This window comes from Rhinatrema bivittatum, chromosome 7 (assembly GCF_901001135.1).
Source record: "Rhinatrema bivittatum chromosome 7, aRhiBiv1.1, whole genome shotgun sequence".
Classification (NCBI taxonomy): domain Eukaryota; kingdom Metazoa; phylum Chordata; class Amphibia; order Gymnophiona; family Rhinatrematidae; genus Rhinatrema; species Rhinatrema bivittatum.
Window position 1 is genome coordinate 234335059 of NC_042621.1, and position 25882 is coordinate 234360940.

General features: G+C 45.6%; 1 protein-coding gene across 2 annotated transcripts in view; it reads left to right on the forward strand.

Annotated features, from left to right (window-relative positions):
- The window catches only part of CFAP46 (cilia and flagella associated protein 46), an 831934-nt gene that overhangs the window by 464046 nt on the left and 342006 nt on the right, over positions 1–25882 (forward strand). For both annotated transcript variants that reach the window (XM_029609979.1, XM_029609980.1), the window contains exons 31-33: positions 1841–1963; positions 2067–2234; positions 14504–14652. In XM_029609979.1, coding sequence (XP_029465839.1) covers positions 1841–1963; positions 2067–2234; positions 14504–14652 — 440 coding nt within the window. The remainder of the gene's footprint in view (positions 1–1840; positions 1964–2066; positions 2235–14503; positions 14653–25882) is intronic.

Below are 25882 nucleotides of genomic sequence, written 5' to 3' on the forward strand. Positions count from 1 at the left end.
CCCAGGACCTGCTGTCACACCGTCAGCATGTCCGTCAAGTGCTCCAGATACTTAGGGAGCATGGCCTATACGCAAAACTGGAAAAGTGCAGCTTTGAAAAGACCTCCCTGCCATTCCTAGGCTACATAGTCTCTGCAGCAGGCTTTCAAATGGATCCTGAGAAAGTGGCGGCTATTAAGAATTGGCCCCGGCTGAGGGGTCTTAAAGCATTGCAACACTTCCTCAGCTTCTCCAATTTCTACCGTCACTTTATTCCCAATTACTCTCGTATTGTGGCTCCATTAACTGCCCTCACCCGAAAGGGGGCTAACGCGGTGGATTGGCCAACTTCTGCCTGCCAAGCTTTTGAGGCCCTTAAAGAAGCTTTCTTATTAGACACCTGCCTTCGTCATCCGGATCCCAGCCAGCCCTTCATGGTAGAGGTTGATGCCTTCAATGTGGCCGTAGGGGCCGTACTGAGCCAGTACTCTGATTCTGGACAGTTGTTTCCCTGTTCATATTTCTCAAAAATGGCGCCAATGGCCCGATTTAAAAAAAAAACCCACCCGCCCCTTTAAAGATGACCCCCTTAGCTTCTCCCACCCTCCCGATCCCCCCAAAACATGTTTAAATTACCTGGTGGTCTAGTGGTGGTCCCGGGAGCGATCTGCCGTTCTCGGGCCATTGGCGCCATTTTTGAGTGGCAGCCAAAATGGCGCCGATGGCCCGAGAGCGGGAGATGGGTCCCCGTGCCCCCACTGGACCACCAGGTACTCGTAAAAAGTTTTGGGGGGGCTCGGGGGGGTGGGGGAAGGTAAGGGGTCAATTTTAAAAGGTCGGGCCTCACTAAAAAAAAAAATTAACGATGTGAATCGGAACTGATTCCGATTCACGTCTCCAGCGATCAGATTTTTTTCTCCCTCCAGCCGAACCCGATCGTTAAGACGATCGGGCACACGATTTACATCTCTAGTTTCTAGAGAGCATGCTATATTGCTACAGTTGAACATACAGTCAAAGGAGATAGAATTGCTTTAAACAAGCATCTCAGAAATTATTGAAAAAAGGATATATAGACATTTAGGGGCGGATTTTAAAAGGCCTGCGCGCTTAAATCCTTCCGGATTTACGCGTGCAGGGCCCTCGCGCCCCGGCGCACCTATTTTGCATAGGCCGCCAGCGCGCGTAAAGCCCCGGGACGCGCGTAAGTCCCAGGGCTTTGGAAAAGGGGCGGGGAGGGGGCGTGTCGGGGGCGTTCCCAAAACGACGCGGCGTTTCGGGGATGTGCCGTGGCGTTTCGGGGGCGGGCCCGGGGGCGTGGCGCCAGCCCGGGGGCGTGGTCGAGGCCTCCGGACCAGCCCCCGGGACCGGAACACGGAACGGGGCTGCCAGCCGGCGCGCACAAAGTTACGCCTGCTTTCAGCAGGCGTAACTTTGCCGACAAAGGTAAGGGGGGGGGGTTAGATAGGGCCGGTGGGGTGGGTTAGGTAGGGGAAGGGAGGGGAAGGTGGGGGGAGGGCGAAGGAAAGTTCCCTCCGAGGCCGCTCTGAAATCGGAGCGGCCTCGGAGGGAACAGGCAGCGCGCGCTGGGATCGGCGCGCGCAGGTTGCACAAATGTGCACCCCCTTGCGTGCGCCGACCCCGGATTTTATAAGATACGCGCGGCTACGCGCGTATCTTATAAAATCCAGCGTACTTTTGTTGGCGCCTGGTGCGCCAACAAAAGTACGCGATCGCGTATTTTTTTAAGATCTACCCCTTACTTTTCATGGTTTGTTATTAATAGTCTGTCACATTGTACAACTGCTATGAATACATATTTTGTTTAGCCACTAAAAATTGTTCATTTTTTGAATGTTAGGTGTCACTGCCAGCAGCAGGATCTTTCATAAAGATACAGGCAAAAAATGCACCTTCTACAGAGACTCAGAGTCCACAGTCACCCCCTTCTAAGAAAGGAAAAGGCAAACAAGAACCAAAAAAAGTGAGCATGTCTTCTTGCCATCCTCTTTCTTTTTACTTTTCACTCATATTTGCTGAGGGCAACACCTTTCTGTTTAAGTGATTGAACAATCCCTTTCTCACAGGCACCTCCCCCTTCTCCCAAAGAGAAAGCCAAGCGGAAAGGACCTCTCGATGTCTTGCCTGCAAGTATAGAGGAGTGGGCTAGCTATGACTGTCCTGATGAAGTTAGAGATGCCTTTAAATCTGATACATCCTGTTTTAGTATTAACAGAATAAACATTTTGGAACCTGTAAGTAACCCTTCAAACTTGTGCCTTGCAAATGTTTTATTTTTTTTTTTCCATGTGGCGGAAAGAATCTGAGGAATTAGAAATTGTTTTATGAATACTGGGACAATTTTAAAACTGCAATGGAACATGGACCACACATACTTTGTACCTACAGGCTTTGCATCAATTTTCAAACCAAACATACTCACAAAATTTTACTTTGAAGCTTGCCATGGGTACAAGGTATGTGTGGTCACTTGTACCTTCTTTTTCTGTGATATATTTTTGAATAACAGCACATGAAAAGATTTGAAAATACTGTCCACACAGACTTTTCCTCCCCCAAACTAAATGTGCTCCTGGGACTGCCTCCTCTCAATGTGACAAGTACACGTGTTGTGGAACAATGCATGCACTTTTACAGGGTAATTTTCAAAGGGACTTTGGCAGGTAAAGTATTGCTTTACTCACACGTGCAGAAGTTTTAAATTGTCCACGCAAGTACGTGTGTATGATTTAAAATACGCCTAGCATGTGTATATATGCTCCTAATTTTAAGAGGTTACACAAATAATATGTCGGCTTTAATGTATGCACCGAAGCTTATTTAAAAACATGCACGCATGAAGGAGATAGTCAGTTTGACCAATTACGCTACCAGTTTGCCGCATTCTATTTCTAGGTCATCCAGACCCTCTGGTTGTTCAGCCTGCACTCACCAAGGGTCTGGGAAAATTGTGGGGTCTAAAACAAGTTTTCTTCAGACTTATACCTCATCAAGAGCAGAAGTAAATAAATGCAAATAGAGCACACAGGTACTCAAAACAATCAGCAAACCAGGGGCTCTCCAGAAACCCCTTGATCCACCCCAATCCTCTGCCATCCCTGGATTCCCAAAATAAACCTCCTGTCACAGGCCCTGCACCCCCCCCCAGCCCTTCCCCCATCCTAATCCACCCTTCTGACCTCCCTCCCCCCAAACTTACCAAATTCTCCCTAATGGTCTAGTGGGGTTTGGGAATAACCCCTCTGCTCCTGAACTAGGCCTTGTCATTTTTCAAAATGGCATCAGCTGCCCTTTGATTCTATCATATGATGGGGCCTCTGATGCCTCTGTCACATGATAGAGACAAGGAGCTGGCTGGTGCTATTTGGACAGTGGCTACCAATGGCATTGAGACCAGGATGAGTTGGCAGGGTGGGTTTTGATAGCCCATTGGGGCACTGGCTCCTCGTAAGGTATTTGTTTAATAATGTGAAGGAATGGGGGTGGGGTGGGCTTGTGACCAGGGATTTATTTTACTAAATATTACTTTTTGGGGAGAAATGGCTGCCTCCTGGGATGGAGGGAGGGAGGGGGAGACTGGAGGTCTTTGGAGACTCCTGGCTTCTTCTTTTTAATTTCAGAAAATAGTGTGCGCTATTTGCAAATAGTGCACACTATTTTCTGAAACGAAAATGAAAAAATAACAACTAAAAAAAAACTTAAAACACAAACGAAATAACATAAAAAAGTAATATATTTTCTGCACATATCTTTACTGAACACCACTCCATTTTCTCCATGGTGGGTTGCTGCTTTGGATGCATGACAGGGTACTGTTGGTCTGCCACCTGACTGCTAGAAGGGGCCGTGGGATCAATGTGAGAGCTGCAAATAGTATATGTTTTTGTGACCAAGTTTAGAGAAGAAATTCAGTGCATCTTCTGCATGTTCAGTCCTTACAGTAGGAGTAAGTCAGCATCACTGGATCCAGATACAGCAACAGTTGAGCTTAGAAAAATACTTCACTGTGATTTGTCATATATATGTGGGTTCCTTGCCAATGTGCTCTGACAAGGCAGTGAGATCACACAGGGAATGGCTAATAGCTAGATTACTTACATTTGTTTTTTCATCAGAGAAAGCCATAGACTTCAATGAGCCATAGAAATGAATAGGAAACATAAACAAATGGAATGACTATTAGTTACATTTTTTGGCCCTCGCATTAATTTTGGAGGACCACTAATGTTTCAATCGAATACACATCCCTAATATGTTCAAGATGTGAAGTAAAAATATCTTTGCATGTACAGAAAGTAAGTATATAGGTCTTTGTTTTGCAAATCATTTAAACAGACTAACCGGCCGTTTCCCACCATTTTGCCCCACTGAGAGAGTCGAGGAAGGCACTCTGCTGTTCCTGCTACCGCGGGCTCTGATGACAGCTCCGGCCTCAGGCCATGACCCCCCCCCTGTTGATGTCATCCACGCAAGAGGGGGGTAAAGAGTCAGCGATTGACGCTGGAGGAGGACTTGTTTCTTCAGTTCTCCTCCTCTTTCTGGAATAACGAGCCATTTCCCACCGATTGGCCCTGCTGAAGGAAAAGAGAAAGGTGTCCTGCTGGCCCCACTACCACCAGTTCTGATGACAGCTCTGGCCTCAAGCCACACCCCTCGCTGATGTCATCCACATGGGGGGGTCAAGTGCTGGCAAGCGACGCCAGTGGTGCGCACACACAAAGGAGTGCGACAAAGGAGCTCCTTTGTTCGTATCTTCGTGCACAATAAGTGCTGATAAGGCAATGGATCCTGGTCAGCTGTCTGTGGATATTTCAAAGTCTGTGAGTTATATTATTCCAGTAATTACAGGCCAGGGTAGATATGGTGATCTTGCAAGTATCGAACAACCATATATGCCTCATCAGCCATCTTGTTTGATTTGCATTGTCCTTCTGTTAAATCTTATATGCCTACTTTTGTTGATGCTAAGATCATGCTGATTAATATCCAAGCTATCAAAACAATTTTCAGTTAGTTTTTTATTTAATTCAAGAGGAAAAACCAGATTGTTTTTGTTTGACTGAGAGCTGGTTACTTGCCTCAGATTCTATTATCCTTAATCAAATTTGTCCAATCAATTATGCTTGTTTTTCTCAAACTAGAAAAAAGGGTAGAGGTGGGGGTCTGTTAATTATATATAAGGAAAACTGGAATCCCAAATTTGAGAATATAAGTGGTAATTCACCAAATGAAACATTGGTTCTTTATACCACTGGTTTTTCCATTTGTCTCACATATTGTCCTCCTAAATTATTACAGACTAATTTATTCCCTTTTTTTTGAACAGTTACTCTCAGTTAAAGCAAATTTAAATAATATGATCATACTGGGAGATTTTAATTTCCCACTCCGTTCTGTCCCTCAACCAAGCCATTCTACCTTATTCTTGGATATTCTTTCTTTATTAGGATGGTCTGTTAGTTCACATTTGTACTCATCGGTAGGGTCACTCTCTTGATCTCATCTTCATTAGTGATTCCTGTAGACTCATAGTTTAGACTCAATGTCCATTGAAGATGTTCCATGGTCAGATCATTCCCTAATTAGATTTTCTGTTACTTGGCCCAGTGCTCCTGATGCCTTCAGATTGTTTAAACCTCAAATATGTCGTGGACACATTGATAGTTCTCAGTTTATTGAAAGCATACAGTCTTCTTTAGCTTCCTTTCTGCCTGATAATATAGACAACTTGATCTCTTGGTGGATGGACTCAACTCTTCGGTGATTGATTCCATTGCCCTTCTTAGACCTATTCCTAGCACTAATAAAAAATCCCAGCCATAGCTTACTCCTGACCTCATTCCTGTAAGGAAGTCTCTCAAAGAGTAAACGTTCATGGCAGAAGTCTCCTTCATCAAATGATGCAGCCAAATTCAGATTCCTCTTATCTGAATATCAATCAAAACTTTTAGAGGCCAAAAAATTTTTATTCTGTAAAAATCAGACAAATTGGTTATAACCCTAAGGCACTATTTCAACCAGCCAAGAATCTCATATGTACTTCAATAGTTTCTTCATCTCCTGCTGATGTGCCATCTACAGAAGCTTTTTGAGATTTATTTCCTTGAAAATTGAAAAACTTAGTCTTGTCTTTGCTGATTTTCCTTTATGGTGTAATGGTTCTATTACTCCATTTTCTTCAATCTAGACATCCTTTTCTGATGTCTCCAGACAAAGTTAGGTAACATAATATCTTCACTGAACAATGTTCTTTGTTCATCTAGCATTTGTTCAACTGCTCTTTTTAAGATTGCTAAAGATGTCATTACTTCCTCATTCATATAGCACAATGAGAGACCACAAAATATTCACAAATAGTGAAATCATACAAATGTTATTATAGTGACTTCATTTCATAGAAAATTGTAGAAATGTACAGATATATCTCAAGCCTATGATTGAGTACTTTCCACAAATCCCTTCTCCAGGTCTATGCCATATAATACCTCTTAGCTCAACAACTAAAGAATTAATTTCCTTTCCCTCTTGTCTATTTTGCAGATATCTTATTCATAACTGATTCATTTTAATCGCCTGTTTCCCAGTACGTACCAGGATCAGTCCAGACAGCTGGGTTATGCCTCCCCTCCAGCAGATGGAGTCAGAGAGAAAACTGAAAGCACCCCCTAGATATACTGGTGTGCCTCCTGCGGTCCTTCAGTATATTCTCTGACTCCAGCAGATTGAGAGGCATAACCTGCGGTTCTGGTCTGGTCAGTTTCTCGGTACTGGGAAATAGAAAAAAAAAAAAAAAAAGGGGGAGACAAGGGACAAGATCAATTAGTTCATCTTTTCTGTCCTCTGTCTGCCTGTTTGTCTTTGTTAGTTTGTCTTGCGCTGCGAGTTTGTAGTTCAGTGTGGGGCAGGCTCGGAGGGTAATACCCTCCTCTTATTCCCGGGATAGAGTGTCCGTGTGGCTGGGGGAGAGCTTACCGGTGGGCCGGTCACCCTCCCCCCCCAATACCAGGGATTTGACCCTGAAGGGGGTTTAAAAAAAAAAAAAAAAAAAAGGAAAAAGTTAAACTGAAGAGTCATTTAAGACCTGTTGGGGACAGGCAGTGAGCTCCCCTGCTTAACCCCGAACAAAAAGCCTGCCCGTGCCTTTCGGACCCCGGAGGGGGTGGCTAGTTCACCCGGCGCGCGTTCGCTGTCCGAATTTCTCCTCACCAGCTTTTTGGCGCCTTTTTCGCCGTCAGTGCAGGGCTCCCTCTTAAGATGCCGCGATCCTCGGCTTGCCGGACATGTGGGGAGGCGGGGGCGCGACTCTCCCGCGAGGGTCTCTGCCCCCGATGTATTCCCGGGGGTGAGGGACCCTCGGGGGGGCCGAGCGCTGCCCGCAGCCGCTCTCCTCGCCCCTCTGCGTCGCGGCACAGCAGCGCCTCCGGCAGCCGGTCTTCGGCCCCTCCTCCCTCGGGGAGGAGTGCGGCGGCCATCTTGGCCAAGCGGCAGGATGATTTTTCAGCTTCGGAGGATGAGAACTCCCCTCCTCCCTCGCCGGACGCACGCAGCCCGCGCTCTCAGCCCGATGTGGGGTCTCCTCGGGGCCCCCCCTCAGCGGATGCCCCGAAGAAAGGTTTAAAAAGGTCAGTGCCTTTTTCGTCGGATTTTGTGCTTTTAATGCACAAGGCGTTTTTACAGGCAGAATCCGGCTGGGAGCCGGAGGTGCCCCCTCCCCCGAAGGTGCCCAAAACGACTTCCTTGCCCCGGGGGAGTCCGCCGGGGGTGGGGTCTGCCGGGGCTACGGCTCCCCGCCCGCGGGGGGGAGGCGCTGAGGACCTGAGCGATACAGGGGCCGCTCCAGAGTCCCCGGGGGCTCCGGATTTGCTAACGGCGGACGAGCAGGGGTCCGTAGAGGGGGATGACCCTCAGGTGCTCCGTTTGTTTGCTAAGGAGGAGTTAAGTGCCCTTATTCTCCACGTGCTGCAGGAGCTGGAATTAACGACACCGCCTCAGGAGGCGGACTCGTCCACAGGGGATATCGCGATGGCAGGGCTTCGGGCCCCCCCCTCAGACTTTTCCTTTCCATCACAAGGTCTTGCAGATTGTCTCGAAGGAATGGGAACTGCCAGAGGCTTCCCTGCGTGTGAATCGAGCCATGGAAAAGTTATATCCCTTACCTAAGGATTCTTTGGAACTGTTGAAGACACCCGCGGTAGATTCGGCTGTCACGGCTGTGGTCAAGCATACGACTATCCCCGTGACGGGGGGTATAGCGTTGAAGGACCTCCAAGACCGCAAGCTTGAGGTCTTATTAAAGCGTATTTTTGATGTGGCGGCACTGGGGGTCCGAGCGGCGGCTTGCAGCAGCCTTGTGCAGAGGGCCAACCTCCGCTGGGTTCAGCAGCTGCTGACCATGCAGGAGCTCCCTCCGGGCGAGGCTGAGCAGGCAAATTGTGTGGAAGCAGCGGTCGCTTATACAGCAGATGCCTTGTATGACTTGTTGCGCACATCGGCTCGCATTATGTCCTCGGCGGTCTCAGCCAGGAGGTTGCTGTGGCTCCGTCGTTGGTCGGCGGATGCCACCTCCAAGGCGAGGTTAGGTTCCTTCCCCTTTAAGGGCAAGTTGCTGTTTGGCGAGGAGCTGGATCAGCTCATTAAGGATCTGGGTGACAACAAAGTTTACAAGCTGCCGGAGGATAAGCCTCGGCAACCTCGGTCGTTTGGTAACGCCAGGGCTCGCTTTCGGGGACAAAGGCGTTTCCGTGGGGGAAGAGGGGGTTCCTTTTCCCAGCGGCAGCAGGCGACGAGATCCCAGGCCTGGTCTTCTTCTTCCTTTCGTGGCAGGAGGCCTCTACGCGGAGGCTCCTCCCAAGGTTTTGCTGCCATCAAGCCCGCACAATGAAGGTGCGCGGGCCCACTCCTCCGTTCCCGTTATCGGAGGCCGGCTGTCCCGGTTCTGGGAGGAGTGGGTCAAAATTACTTCGGATCAATGGGTCCTCGGCGTGGTTCGGTACGGCTACGAGTTGGATTTTGTACGTCCACTCCGGGATCTCTTTATGGTATCGCCGTGCGGCCCGGTAGAAAAACAAGTAGCTATAGCCCAAACGGTCGCTCATCTACAGGCTCTGGGGGCGGTGGTTCCGGTTCCGCGGGACCAGCTTCGGACGGGTCGGTATTCCATATACGTCCTGGTTCCCAAGAAGGAGGGCACCTTCCGGCCCATTCTGGATCTCAAAGGAGTAAACAAGGCGTTGCGGGTGCCTCGCTTCCGAATGGAGACCCTCCGGTCTGTTATTGCGGCCGTCCACAAGGGAGAATTTTTGGCTTCTTTGGACCTGACAGAGGCCTATCTACACATCGCAATAAGAGAACGGCATCAAAGGTACTTGAGGTTCATGGTGATGGGGGACCACTACCAGTTTTGCGCCCTCCCCTTCGGGTTGGCCACCGCGCCGAGGGTGTTCACCAAAGTTCTCGTGGTGGTAGCGGCTTCCCTCCGCCGGCAAGGCGTCCTTGTGCATCCTTATCTCGACGATTGGCTCATTCGAGCGAAGTCGCATGCGGCCTGCACCCGGGCGGTCTCCTTAGTGGTTCACCAGCTGCAGGAGTTGGGTTGGGTAGTCAACTTCGCGAAGAGCAGACTCGAACCGACCCAACAGCTGGAGTTCCTGGGAGCTCGGTTCGACACCTTGGTGGGCAAGGTTTTTCTCCCGCAGCAACGCATGCTCAATCTCATGACTCAGGTACGGCGCCTATTGGAGCTCGAGATTCCCACGGTCTGGGATTATTTACAAGTCATTGGTCATATGGTGTCTACTATGGAAATGGTACAATGGGCTTTTGCGCATATGCGTCCGTTACAAAGAGCACTTCTGTCTCGGTGGGATCCCCGCTCGGAGGAGTACGGGATAGAATTGCCTTTGCTGGAGCCGGCTCGCTCCAGTCTCTCTTGGTGGTTGACTCCGGACAATCTCCTACAGGGGGTGGACCTCGAACCCCCGTCTTGGTTGGTGGTGACAACGGATGCCAGCCTGTCGGGCTGGGGAGCAGTCTGCCAATCCCGTGCAGTCCAGGGCACCTGGTCAGCACTCCAAGCGACTTGGTCCATCAACCGATTGGAGACCAGAGCGGTCCGCCTAGCCTTGCGTTGCCTCCTGCCACTGGTACGCGGACGAGCGGTACGAGTTCTGTCGGACAATGCGACCACAGTGGCGTACATAAATCGACAAGGAGGCACGAAAAGCCGAGCAGTAGCGACGGAGGCGGCGCTGTTGATGTCCTGGGCGGAATGGCACCTAGAGCGTCTCGCGGCCACCCACATTGCCGGCGAGGACAACGTTCAGGCAGATTACCTCAGCCGGCAGCACCTAGATCCAGGAGAATGGGAGATCTCGTCGGAGGCGATGGCTCTCATCACGCGGCGTTGGGGGACCCCGCGCTTGGACCTCATGGCGACCCGTCGAAATGCAAAGGCGGTGCGCTTCTTCAGCCGGAGGAGAGAGCACGCGTCAGAAGGGGTGGACGCGCTGGTCCTTCCGTGGCCTCGTCACATTCTTCTTTATGTGTTTCCTCCGTGGCCTCTGGTAGGGAAAGTGCTAAGGCGCATAGAGTCCCATCACGGTCCGGTGATTCTCGTGGCTCCGGAGTGGCCGCGGCGTCCGTGGTTCGCGGATCTGGTCAACTTGGCAGTCGACGGACCACTGTGTCTCGGGCATCTTCCCAATCTTCTTCGTCAGGGTCCAGTATTTTTCGATCTGGCGGATCATTTTTGTCTGGCGGCTTGGCTTATGAAAGGAAGCAGTTGAAGAAGAGAGGTTATTCGGATGCGGTGGTGTCTACTCTCCTTCGGGCGCGTCGGTCTTCCACTACGCTCGCTTACGCGAGGGTTTGGAAGGTCTTCCATGATTGGTGTAACACGGCAGGTGTCTCCACCAGACGTTCGTCCGTGGCTGATATCCTTATGTTTTTGCAGGACGGCCTGAAGAAGGGGTTGGCGTATAATTCACTGTGAGTTCAGGTGGCGGCTCTGGGCTGCTTGAGGGGTAAGGTCGAAGGCTCTTCCCTTGCGAGTCATCCAGATGTGGCACGTTTTTTGCGAGGGGTTAGAAACTTGCGTCCTCCCGTCAGGCTTCCCTGTCCGTCCTGGAACTTGAACTTGGTACTCCGTGGTTTGTGTGCGGCTCCGTTTGAACCTATCAAGGCGGCTTCCTTGAAGGATCTGACTCTCAAGACGATTTTTCTTGTGGCCATTTCTTCGGCTCGCCGGGTTTCGGAGCTTCAGGCTCTCTCTTGTAGGGAACCTTTCTTGCGCATCTCGGCGTCGGGAGTTTCTCTACGAACGGTTCCTTCCTTCTTGCCTAAGGTGGTCTCCACGTTTCATGTCAACCAGACGGTGGAATTGCCTTCCTTTTCGGACGAGGACCTCCAGTCTTCTCAAGGTAGGGATTTGAGACGTCTCGATGTTCGCAGGATTCTTTTGCGATATTTGGAAGTTACCAACGAATTTCGAAAGTCGGATCACCTTTTCGTGTTGTGGAACGGTCCCAGGAAGGGGCTTCCAGCTTCCAAGGCTACGATTGCACGCTGGTTAAAGGGTGCTATTGCGTCTACGTATGTTGCCTGTGGTAAGCCGGTTCCCACTGGGCTAAAGGCTCATTCTCTGCGTTCTCAGGCAACTTCGTGGGCGGAGAATCACTTGGTCTCTTGTCAAGAGATTTGCAGGGCGGCTACGTGGAAATCCTGGCATACTTTTTCCAGGCATTATCGACTTGATGTCCGTGGCCCTCTTACTGAGTCCTTTGGGAGCAGTGTGATTCGAGCGGGACTCTCAGGGTCCCACCCCAGTTAAGGCGGCTCGGGTACATCCCAGCTGTCTGGACTGATCCTGGTACGTACTGGGAAAGGAAAATTAGGTTCTTACCTTTGCTAATTTTCGTTCCAGTAGTACCATGGATCAGTCCAGACGCCCGCCCTTGGTGCTTCTGGGAGTCCGCTCGTATTCTATTGTTTTACATTGCAGTTTTTTGTCTTGTGTCGGTCGCCACAGTGTCATGGGGCTGGTTGCCATTTTATAGTGTTCTTGTTGTACACTTGTGGTGTCCTGTTTATTGTTTCTGGTTTTTAACTGTTTTCCAGGATGTGGCTACTTGATCTGGTCACTGTTTGAAAAAAAAAAAAAAAATTTTGTGGGGGGACTTTGTGTGTAGTGCTTAAGTCATTCCTTCTGCTTTGATATCACATATACTGAAGGACCGCAGGAGGCACACCAGTATATCTAGGGGGTGCTTTCAGTTTTCTCTCTGACTCCATCTGCTGGAGGGGAGGCATAACCCAGCTGTCTGGACTGATCCATGGTACTACTGGAACGAAAATTAGCAAAGGTAAGAACCTAATTTTCCTATATAACATGTCTATTACTACTGTTGCTGTTTTAATGTTATTGGTTATTAGTATTTATTCAATTTTCTCCAAGTTCACTTTCCTGTTCCATGTAAGACTCACATGTTAGTCACTCCAATGTTATATGTAAACCGAAATGATTAGCAACATTGTTGCTAGAATTTCGGTATATAAAAAATGTTAAATAAATAAATAAATATATATAAACCAAATATATCCAATATATGTTCAGATAATATTACATTCATAATGTAATGTATAGCCATCTCATAATAACATAATGTCAAGATCTCACCTGAGAAATTCACATATATAAAGCCCCACTAAAACCTGACCTCAATCATACAGTAACATACCCCATTCATTCCCATTCATGTTCATACATATAAAACCATAAAAAATGTGATAACTTCCAAAGTATGTTTCTCGATACATAAACGTTCACAACAGGTGAAACCAGGGATTGACCTATCACAATGGACCTTGTTAAAGTCTGGTGTTCCCCAAGGCTCTGCCTTATCAGCAGTTTTGTTCAACATCTATTTAACCCCAATCACTAAACTATTAGCTAGTGTTTGTGATGGGTACAACATTTATGCTGATGACATGCAATTCTTCATTCGATTGCATCCTTCTTGGAATGAAACTTTGGAACATCTTCACATCTGTATATCTTCAATCAAACAATGGTTACACTAAAACAATTTGTCACTTAACATGTCTAAAACTGAATTTTTATTGATTCATAGACTATACTCAACTTTTCATCAGGAATCCATTTTGATTGATGGTTTTAGCTTTTCAATTAATGCCCCAATTAAAAGCTTTGGGGTTTTGATCGACTCCTTGCTTTCCTTTCAGCCTCAAATCAAGGCCATAATTAAATCTGGGTTTTTTAAACTACATGTGCTTTCAGGGTTAAGACATCAGCCAAATAAATGTGGCTTTTGTACTGTTGTTCAGGCATCTATTTTTACTCTGATTATTGTAATGTTCTTTATTTGGGTCTTCCTCTGAAATCACTGACATCCTCTGCAGCTTTTGTTAAATTCTACTGCACGGCTGATTACTGGGATCAAACGGTATGAATATATCACCCCGACTCTCAGTAGTTTGCACTGGTTCCCATTGCAACAGCGAATTATATATAAAATTGGGATCATAACATTTAAGTTAATCAATTTGAGTTCTTGTCCATGGTCTAATGCACTTTTAAAAGTATATGAACCAACTCGACAATTAAGATCCTGTCAATGGAGGCTACTTGATGTGCCCTCAGAGCTGCTCGCTTTGCAGTAACAAGAAAATCCACCTTTTTGGTAGTAGTGCCCATTCTTTGGAACACCCTGCCAATGGAACTCAGAATGTCTGACTGTATTAAGAAGTTTTGACTCCTTTTGAAAAGCTTTTTGTTAAAACAAGCCTTTGAATAAAAAATACTTATATTAGTCCTCCTGTGAAATGCATCTATGCGGTGAATTTTGATTTTGTTTATGTTGTGAATACATTTTAATAAGTTTTGTACTATTTACATGTTGTTCTCTGTGAATGTTTTATTTTGTGCATTGCTTAGGTCTTCAGTGTTAGGCGATAAATAAATTTTAAGAAATGAAATGAAATAGTGGTTGCAGTAGATGGATTTATCAATTTTTTATATGTATGAAAGGTGATGGCATTTAAAATGTTTACTCTTCTATTATTCCAGCAATGTACAATTATCCAGTGATATTTCCACATGTTGCTATGGGAACTCATGAGGCACCACTTACTGGTGGTATATGAAAAGATCTGGCACTTTAACAAGGTAGCAAGTAGTGTTGCTCTCAGACATTGGGAATATCACTTTTAGAAATGGAATTAAGTAATAGATATAAGAAGACCTTAGGAGGTGTGAGGGTGTTTTATTTCTTCAACTTTAATGTTTTAGCAAACTTTTTCTGTTAAATTTTACCCATAATATTTCTTAGTTGACTTGTCTAGCTAGCACAAATGTTCTTTTTTTTTAAATCTGAAGTTGGATCATTGCAGAGCAGTTCTGATAAAAATTTCAGTTAAATGGATTCTGTAAAACTACAGACATTGCAGCATTTTGCACACATTAATTTTTTTTTCCTTTCATTTGTAGATGTACAGTTTATATTATCTGGATTTGTTGGTAAAGGAATTACAAAGTATTTCATTCACGCATTTAACCCTCCCAGTGCTTCAGCTGGCTGAAGTTATTGCTCAAGATGTAGTGGAAAGTAAAAGTCTGTCAGATTTATACCATCTCAGGTTGGTATTATGTCCGCTGTGGTAACTTTTAGGAAAATAAATGACAGAATTTAGACTTGCGGGCAGCAAGAGTAATTTTAAAAGCCATTCCTATGGGCATGACTGTGCTTTACCCTTGGAAATGGGCTTTTAGAAAATAGACCCAAACAGGTAGGATACCAGCACAATGCAAGTTCAAAAATCACATCACTTTTCCTGACCCTATAAAGATCATTTATATAAAGAGCATAACTTTTAATGTGTATGTGTGCCCATATATGCATGTTTATGGCCGCACGAAAATCTACACCTTTATTTTATAACTTGTGCATTTTTGATACACACAGTTTATAAAATATGCAGAAATGCACCCTGCAGAATTAAAAAAAAAATGTACAAATACATATTGAGAAATAGAGCAATTTTCATTGCTGGACTCGAAATTTGGAATGAACTACCAGAACAACTAAGACTACAGCAAAATATGAAAGTATTCAAAAGAGATCTTAAAACTTGGCTGTTCCGCAGGCTCTATAACGAATATGACCGGTAATTACAGAAATGAGGCAGGATAATCAATTTAAAACTGGTTATATCTCTTTTATGTATGCTTTTATTATCTGCTTTGTTTTATTGTATTTTGTATGATTATTTTATATCTTTCATGTCTTTTTATGAGATGTTTTATTATCTGATTTGATGTATTTTTTATTGTTTCTACATGATTATTTTATACCTTTCTATGTCTTTCTTATGAGAGGTTTATATTATTTTAATCAGTTACCTTGTAAACCATTGTGATAGACTTTTTATAAATGATGGTATATAAAACCTTACAAATAAATAAATGCACTTATCCGGATAAATTCTGATGTATTCAGCTAAGTAGTAGCACTTATTCAGATCAAGATAAGTCTTTCAATGCCATTTTAGCTGGATAAGTAGCACTTTTTAAACTTGTCCAGATATCTGCCTTAGCTGGATAAGTTGGGCCCGATTATTGAAAGCACATTTAGTGGTAGCCATTGAATATCTTGCTATGTTCAACAGCTGCCACTTTAACCAGATAAGTCACTTATCCAGCTAAGTAGATAACCAGATAGTCAATGGGCGGGTCGTGGTGGTGCTGCTTATCCAGTTATCTTAATCAGATAAGTGCCTATATTCAGCCTTATTTATTTATTTATTTATTTATTTTTAATTTTTATATACCGACATTCTTACATCCGATGTAAATCATACCGGTTTACATTAAACAGAATAGCAGGAAATACATTTCCATAGTCTAATACAAAGAACATTTCTAATTAAAATTATTAACAAGCGAAAAAAAAGGTAAAGAATTGGAATAAAATTTAAATAAAATATAAAAGATATATATATATTTTTTTTTTACAAGGACAAGGGTTGCACGAAGGGGTGCACAAAGGGGAGGGCCCCTTTGTCGTGCCCCTTCGGCGCGCGGGGCCTGATGGTGAGGCACTCTTCAACCGTCGCCAGAGCTCCCAGTGACGTCGGGGGGGGGGGGGGGGGCGTGGTCATAGATCTCAGTCATTCAATTTCCCTCACCTCCTGCTGTTGGTTGTTGGTTCCGTATCTTTTTTTTTTTTTCCTGCCATTCAGTTTGTTGTTTAGTTCTCGCGGAGGCCCAGGATGGAGGGTGGCCTCCCCACTCGCCGGCGCCTGATGGTTAAGTTAACTGAATAAGTTAGATCTGCTCAATAGCATGTCTAAAGTTATCCGGATATAACTTATCTGGTTATATTCAACAGCACAGCCATGCAAATGAATATTCCTTCTAAGTTATCTGGATAAGTACTATCTGGATAGCTTAGATAACCGGATATCTTTGACTATTGGGCCTGTATTAGTAAGACTTATTTGCATAAGTAGCGACTTTGCTGCTACTTAGCCGGATAAATCAGAATTTTTCTGGATAAGTGTCATTTTCAATATTTAGCCGGATAAATTGGAATTTATCTGAATAAGTAGTGTACAACTACTATATTTGTGTATTTTTGTTGAACTATAAAAATATATGGATGGAGATTTTACATGCGTAATTTACATGCATTCACCCCTCCCCCAGTAAGTCAGCTTTTACGCATGTAAGTAGGGAGATTTTCTAACATGTACAGCAATGAAATTCCTCATTTTGCCAATTAGTCTAGTTCGCCCAATGCATCTGCAAGTTGAGTCTCCCTTGGCTCTTCATCCTGAACACCCCCACATTTCACCCACCCCCTACCCAGTCAGTAATTCACTTTAAAGAAGTTTTTGATCATTTACTCCAGATATACAGCAGGTGTAAATATATGCGAGTAAGCTGCCAAATTTGCATGCTTAAATTGCTTATAAAATAGCAGCTTACGTCAATGTTGGCACAGCCCTGGAAAGCATTTTGAGGTTTATAAAATAGCATATATGCGCAAATATGCTATTTACACATGTATGTGCTGATTTTTATGCACACAACTCTTTGAAAATTCACTTTCTAATGAAGGGAGATTTTCATATGGCCAACTGACACATGAAGCTATAATAAGCTTTTAATGTCTATAGTTCAAAGTATAATTATCAGTTTCCCCCAATTATTTATATGTACTTTTTTTAGAATGCAATGAAAAAATTTCATTCAAAAAGCTGAGCAAAACTTATTTTAGAAGTCCAAATGAATATCTCCAGAACCCAAAAAAGTCCGGTTTCAAGAAGGTCTGCTTCAGGGGTACTTTCAGGAGTTTATATAAATAATTGGTAGAGATCAATGATTATACTTTGAGTTGTGGACATTGGTAGCTCACATGTCAGTCAGCCATATGAAGGTCTCTATTCATAGGGAGTTTAACGTTAGAACAAGCATGCACATGCCCATATAAGCAGCTATATGGATGTGCATGCACATGTATTTTACATCATGCACGCAAATGTGTGCACACAATATAAAATACCCATAAATTTACCCAAGAACATGTTTGCATATCAAAATATGAAGACATATTTTGAACATAGCAGGATTTGATTTATCCAGCTAAGTAATGCTGTGGCGACTTTGACTAAATATTTTATTTATCTAAAATTACGTTTATACCACATACTCACAAAAGGTCATAGCGGTTTACAAGCCTTGGGACACATACATAAAAATAAAAATAGAACTGATACAAACATTGCATTACCATATTGAACTGTTTGTAAAGTATTTCATGTTCCACGGTCCATGGATGAAGAGGCATAGATAATCTTGTGTCCTGTTACAGATGACTCTTAAAATACCATTCTGGAAATTATACCAATATAGTTCTAAAGTCACACTGGAACAGCCATGTTTTCAGTAATTTTTTAAAAGTAGAGGTGGCTGTCTGGGTTTTTTAATGTTCCAGTATATTGTTCCAAGCAATAAGACTGGCCACTGAAAAAGCCATTATCCAAATGCACCCAGATGCATTTGGATAATGGACGGATTTTCTAATAGACCTTTGTTTTGTGAGCAGAGAGTTTGGGATATAGTATATGCTCCCAACATAGCACCAAGCCACAGAGTTTTTTCATTTCCAATCAACTTACATGTTAACATTAAAGTTTTGTACTCAATCTATGAATGTATAGGAAGTCAGTGTAAAGCTGCCAACATTGGGATGCTGTGATCAAACTTCCTGCAATCTGTTAGAAACAGAGTTTTGAAGAAGTTGCAATTGTCGTAAAGATAATTTTGAAAGGCCCAGAAACAAAATTACAGTAATCAAAGCCTGAAAACATTAAAGATTGAAAAATAAATATATTCTGCTGTTTCCAATAGAGGTTTAAAACATTTCAACATACACAGTGTATAATTTCCTGTGTAAATCAGATATTTTATATATTTAGACATGGATAAATGAAAGTAACGCTGTTCAGGACTTATCTGCTAATAAAGATAGATGGATAAATAAAACATAAATGCTACTTAGCCAGAGAAGTAAGACCTATAACTAGCATTTGAAGACTTATCCAGCTATCTAACTTATCTGCTTAAGTAGAGCTTTTTCAGATTTATTTGGCTAGGTAGGGGGCAACTTTGCTGCTACACTCCTGCTCACGGGTCCAGCCGCGAGCAGGCGCTTACCTGCGTGGCCCGGAGGCCGCTGATGTTTCCTTCTTTTCACCGCGGCAGGGAGCCACGGACTTCGGTGCTCCTCTTTGCGGCACGGAGCCACCGGTGACATCATTGCCGAGTCCTCGGCCTCGCTGGCAGCAAGAGACGCCCTCAGTCAGCCTCTTCGCAGCTCGGACACCACCTCTCTCCACCGGGGCATACTTCCTGCTTTCAGCCCTGCTTCAGCGGCAGCATGGCCGCTGTCCAGGGTCCTGCTTCCTCTTCCTGTTCCTAAGGGTGAGGCCGTGTCTCTTCTGATGATTTAAAAGGCCCGTGGCCAGATATGCCCCGGGCCCCACCTGGACTCCTCCCTGGGCGTTTCCTCATCTTCAGCCCTATTTAAGGACCCTGCAGTCACTCTAGTCTTGCCTTCGCAAGGGGTTAGTCCTTCCTAGGACTTCTCGTCTTCACTCCTGCTTGGCATTCCTTGTTCTTCATGGGATCCCTCAATGTTTCATTCCTGGTCTCTGGTCTTGATGTTCTGTGTTCCAGTCCTGATGTTCTGTGACCCAGTCCTAATGTTCCGTAATCCAACCTTGTTGTCCTGAATCCCTGGTTCCTCATCCACCTTTCCTTGCATGCCACTGTCGTGGTCCATGATCAGCCCATGGGGGGCTGTGTAGGATGCTTCGTGGTACAAGGCCTTCTTCTCATCTGCAGCGCAAGTCTCTGGAGGGTCATCCTTGCCTGAAGCCAAGTTCCGTCTTGGTCCCTTGTGCTGAATTTCATTCCGGCCCTCAGATTCCTTTGTGTCTGCTTCTATCCATGACCAATACTCTGCCAGAACCTGCTCCGCTCTAGTGTGATCCGTGACCAGCCATGGGCGGCTGTGTAGGGCACACACCGGTACAGGCCTCTACTGAATCTTCAACATGTTCCAGTCTCAAGTTCCACTTCTACTCCTGGAGTCTGCCTCGCGCTCATTATGGTCCATGACCAGCCATGGGCAGCTGGGTAGGACACGCACCGGTGCAGGCCTCTACTGAATCTTCAACATGTTCCAGTCTCAAGTTCCACTTCCACTCCTGGAGTCTGCCTCGTGCTCAGCGTGGTCCATGACCAGCCATGGGCGGCTGTATAGGGCGTGCTGCATTTCAGCTCCCATCCAGTACTTTCGTCTGAATCCTGAATCCTTGTTCCGAGTCCTTCCAACTTCCATGTCTTGTCTGAGTCCTCTGCCCCCTCTTTCGTCCTCCTTCCCCCCCACCTCCTCCCTCCCCACCTTTCCCTTTTTCCTGCCTCCCTAGTCTATTCTCCTCCTCGCATGTCTTCTCCCAGTTAATCCAAAGTAACCTCCCCCTCTCTTCCCTCCCTCTCCCAGCTTGCCCCTCTTCCCCAGTACATAACTCCTCCTACCCACCCCTCCTCCTCCCCTCCCCCTCCCCTCCCTGTTATAATGTTTATGTTTCAATGTTGCAATCTATTAATATCTGGTCACCTTGCCTTAAGTTATGTTATCTATGTTACAATGTATCAATGCTAAGACACCTTAGTCTTAACGGTTTTTCTTGAGTTAAAATGTAAACCGATGTGATATTGCCTAATGAATGTCGGTATAGAAAAGCAAATAAATAAATAAATAAGTCTCATCTGAGTCCTTCCAAGTTCCTCGTCTGAGTCTTCATATTCCAGAGTCTTCATCCACCCTTGTCTCCTGCCTGGCCTGCCGCCTTTGCCGTTACCCAGCAGCAGGTCCGAAAGGTTTTGGAGTGGTAGGAGGACCACTCAGAGACCAAACTTGCGTGGTTGGCCTCACCAAGGCTGTGCAGGTCATCAGGAGCCTGGTCTACAGTCTTCTCCCATGCTTGGACATGTCTCACCAGCCTCGGTACCGCCTTGGAGCTCTCTGGGGTTGTGCCGCAGTCCAAGGGCACACAATCCCCTTGGAAATGGGACCACTCTCCTAGCGCTCCACAACACAGGTAAGTCAAAATTTATCCAAGTAAAAGGCAGATATCTGCTATGTGTGCATATTTGTACTCCTAATTTTAATAATTTACAAGAGAATGTAACTCGCATTTTTTCCTTAAGACTGGTCGGTTTTTACATATGTAAACTATCAAATTTTATTACATACACATGAAGGAAATTACCAGTTTTACCAATTAGTCCACTCGTTTGTCCAGTCTATTTCTAGGTCACCCAGACCCTCTTGATTCATCAGCCTTCACTCCCCCCAGTTTACCCATTCGCCTTACCCAGTCAGTATTTGCCTATAAAGAATTCTATTCTGACTCACACCAGATAATTAGCAGGTATAAATATGCGTAAGTAACAACCGTATGCGCACTGCTGTCTCAGGTTAAAAAATAGAAACGTATACATGTAACTGTTCTGCCCCTTTTTTCTATGAGCAAATTTATTTGCACATAATTACTGTGCGTGTATGTTTTAGGTTTATAAAATAACACTCGAATATGTCCTATTTGCGTGCATAGGTGCTCATTTTTACGCATGCAGCTCTTTTAAAATTCATCTTTTAATATATAAATGACCTTTATAGGTACAGGAAGAGTGCAGGGATTTTTTGAATTTGAGAAAATTGCCCACATTTGTGTGTAAAAGTACGATTGAAAGGCCTTTGTTCACACATCGAAGATCGAACCACAGTAAAGAAAACTGTTCCCAGGGTGGCATTGGGAAAGAAGTTTCAGCTTACCCTAACACTTTTGAATTTCCAAAGTATGTGTGTATTTTGTTTATCCGAAAATCTGTCTTCACAAATTAGCAAGTATAAGTGTGCTGGGGATAATTTTCAAAGTGAACATATGCTTACATTCCCTTTGAAAATTGGTATAACTTATGTAACTATTTGCATAGGTTACTCCCAGTATTACAAAGTTAACTTCCAAATGCTCACTGCATCCATTCTACACACAGATTACTTTGTTCATGGATAGTTTTAGTTTCAGAAGCCTTGTAAAATTGTTGCCATATTTACCAAAGACAACTACTTCTTGCTAGAGAATGCAAACATAATTAGACTTTCCATGATACTTAGGTATCACAGATCTGTTTTGTAACCACTAGGCTGCACTGTAAGCCCATTCAAAATTTCTTGTTATGTCATATAATTTGTAAATGATGATTTTTATGTATGGCTGTTAGTATAGTCCAGTTTAAAGAAAAATTGTATTTGAATTATTAGTTTACTGTTTTTGCTGTATATGTACTAAAAAGATTACAATTTTGACTTTTGTCCTATGTCCCATTTTTTCTAAAAATGTGCATAGAGAAAAGCATTTAACAAAGTGCTTGGAAATAGAATGTCTGCAAATGACTTTGAGGGAAAACCATTTATTTGTGCAGTTTTAAAACTGGTAATTTTTACTGTGTATTTACAATGCTATGCTTTTTACTAGGAAAAACCTGTAATTAGCATTATAGCAGGTACATCTTCAGTAGACTGGTGAGTGGCAAAGTCATCCAGGTAAAGTTATCTAGATAACTATAGCCAAATATTCAGTGGAGCAAGCTTCGGTTGAATATACTCTGCTTAAATTATCCAGATAACTTTATTCAGATGAATTTAGTTATACCACTGAATTTATACGGCTTACAGGTGTTCAGCTAAGTTTACCCAGATAACTTTAAACATAAGCAGTTATACTCAAATAGATCTAATTAAGTAAGACCCAATCTCTTAAAACAAGCCTGATATCCCCCATCCCCCCCAAAAAAAATTATAAAAATGCTAGTGCCCAGCACCCAATTTCTCCAGTCCCCAAAATAATTAAACCAAGTTGCTAGCCATAGCAGCCTAAGGCCCTTCCCAGATATTAAAATTAAAGAGTTGGCTCTGGGCCCTCTACTCTCCACTATAGAGTTTTAGTTCAAATCTCTAATTATTAATTTCCTAAAGTATAATTTATTCATTTTCATACTCAGAACATTTGTCAAAATTTAAAGTAATGTATTTGGTTTTGGGTCAATTAAACATAATTGATTAGTAATTACACAAACATATAGCAATTGCTTTAGCAATTCAAGACAATTAGATGCACTTGTCTGGTTTTTAAAACTCTGCACAAATTTGTTAATTCACAAATATTACCTTCTAACTAACCCCAATTCAGATTAGTATGGTTTTCCATTCAGATCTCCAGACACTATAACCCCAAGATCTTTCTGTTATGGGTAAGCGGTGTTTGGGTGGATTCTTGGGTACTGTGGCAGATGACCACGCCCACAGGGAGGAGCCCCGTGAGGCGCCACAGTACTGGACTAAACGCAGACGCACAAATACAGAGTTCAGTTATTTTATTAGACAGCTTGTAGTGTACCACCAGAGGTGGCAGTAGTGAGGTAGTCTGGAAGTAGCAGTCTCAGGACCCTTAGCAGAGGAGACCTTTCTCACCCCGTTGGTATAGGGGGATTCCGGTGCAGGTTTCCCATGCAAGGCAGTACTGTGGATGAGATAGTAGGGATGTGAATCGTTTTCCATATCGTCTTAACGATAGAAATCGTGTGGCAGGGCAAGAAAATCGTCTTAGGCACGATTTTTTAGTTAAAAAATCGTTAAAAATCGTTTTTTCCGATTAGTGCGCACTAACTCGAGTTAGTGCGCACTAACGGGAGTTAGTGCGCACTAACTGGGAGTTAGTGCGCACTAACTGAAAATGATACAATTTGACACTTTTCAGGTCAGTTAAGGTCAGTTTAGGAATGAATATGTATTCCTATTGGCTGCCCTCTTATTTATTCATGTTACCAAGTTTCCTACTGACAGTATATGGGGGATGGGAAATGGAAACAGTTGGTAGCTTGACAAAACAAGTAATGTGATCAGTCAATGTGACTAGAACTTGTGCCCTAACCCTGATACCAGGGGTATTGTGATCTTCCTGCACACAGTGCCCTATCTGTTACGGCTGTGGCTGCTGTGCTACCGCCTCACCACCAGGGGTCCCTCTAGTGCTGGCTTTCCTGACAGGCCCAGTCCATCTCCTCTGTCCACTCTATGCTCTGGGTGTGCCCTCTTAACCCTGCCTGACAGTTGCCTCGGTGCTTCGGCATCGAGCTCACCTGGGCTCCCTGCTCTAGCCTGCCTTGCGCGGCCTTCGGGCCTATCCTTGCCTTGCGTGGCCTTCGGGCCTATCCTTGCCTTGCCTTGCGTGGCCTTCGGGCCTATCCTTGCCTTGCCTTGCCTTGCCTTGCGTGGCCTTCGGGCCTATCCTTGCCTTGCCTTGCCTTGCGCGGCCTTCGGGCCTATCCTTGCCTTGCCTTGCCTTGCGTGGCCTTCGGGCCTTTCCTTTCCTTGCCTTGCCTTGTGCGGCCTTTTGGCCTTCTTCCTTGATTTCCATACCTGGCCTACGGGCCTTCCGTGTGTGTGTGTGTGGCCTACGGGCCTTCTGACCTGCCTTGCCCCGCTATTGGTGTGTGGCCTACGGGCCTTCCGTGTGTGTGTGTGTGGCCTACGGGCCTTCTGACCTGCCTTGCCCCGCTATTGGTGTGTGGCCTACGGGCCTTCCGTGTGTGTGTGTGTGTGGCCTACGGGCCTTCTGACCTGCCCTGCCCTGCTTACTGTGCCCTGACCCAGCCTGGACCCAGACACTGCTGACTGCCGCCTGCCCTGACCCAGCCTGTACTTGACACTGCCACTTGCCGCCTGCCCTGACCCAGCCTGAACCCAGACTCTGATTCTTGCTGCCTGCCCTGACCCAGCCTGGTACCTGACTCTGTTCGAGCTTCCTGTCTCTCTCCACCTGGAGCCACCCTGCTGGGTGGTGTGCACGACTCCTGTCCGGAGCCCTAGCGTAACAGTATGCCGAAGCCATCACATTTTCCAGGGGAAGAGATAGGTCTGTGTCCTGCCGGTGAGTCAACTTTTCACTAATTCAAGATGCCTCCTTCTTTAAAGTTTTATACCTGCAATTCCTGTCAAACTTTGAACTATCCTAGCTATCAGAACTGTCTAGCCTGTGAACTTGTTGGTCAGGAACACTGGTCATGCAATAACTGCAACAAGAAAAATGTTTCTGTCTATCAGGAGTGTTTGAACTGTCTGGCTCCTAAACCAGGGTGGTGGAAATGCTCCTGTCTCCCGTGTTTGTTACCTCCAGGCAAACCCTGCCCCTGTTGTTCTGCTCTAGGACCAGCTGTGCAATTAGAAAAAGCTATCAGCTCTCCTAACCAGTATTCTGTTTCTGGCTCAACTAAAACAGACATTTTTGCTGGCAGTTTGTGGGTAGAAAAACCCAGGACTTACCTGGCCAAGAAGGCTTCTGTGAGACCAGTGCTAGAGCCTCGGGAACAGGTTTCTCTACAACGGAGAGAGCTGATTAACTCTAGCAGGGCTCAGCTTCCCACAGCTGCCAAGTGGACACTAACGAGCACCTTCCCTAGACGTCCTAGAACTGCCTGTGCCTTCTCTAAACTGCTCCTCCAGAAACAAAATCAGGAGCATCAGACTTTGGCTCGAGGTATCAAGCCCACGGCAGTACAATCTGTGTCTTCCATGCACACTACCTTTAACCATGCTACTCTGCCATCTGAACCTGCTGCACTACCCCGAGAAGAGCCTGAGTCTGCTGAACCGGCCCTGCTGCCGTCCTCGGAGGGGTCCGCACCAGCCCTGCTGACAGACTTTCTAACTCTGCCATCTGAGCCTGCCGAACCGGCCCTGCTGCCGTCTTCAGAGGGGTCCGAACCAGTCCTACTGACAGACTTCCTGAGTCAGCCATCGGAGTCTGCTGAACTGGTCCTGCTGCCACCCCTGGAGGGGTCCATACCGGTCCTGCTGACGCCCCGAGAGGGGTCCGAGCCTGCTTCATCGCCCCGAGAGGGGTTCGAGCCTGCTTCATCGCCCCGAGAGGGGTCCGAGCCTGTTACAACGCCCCGAGAGGGGTCCGAGCCTGCTTCATCGCCCCGAGAGGGGTCCGAGCCTGCTTCATCGCCCCGAGAGGGGTCCGAGCCTGCTACAACGCCCCGAGAGGGGTCCGAGCCTGCTACAATGCCCCGAGAGGGGTCCGAGCCTGCTTCATCGCCCCGAGAGGGGTCCGAGCCTGCTTCATCGCCCCGAGAGGGGTCCGAGCTTGCTACAACGCCCCGAGAGGGGTTCGAGCCTGCTTCATCGCTCCGAGAGGGGTCCGAGCCTGCTACAATGCCCCGAGAGGGGTC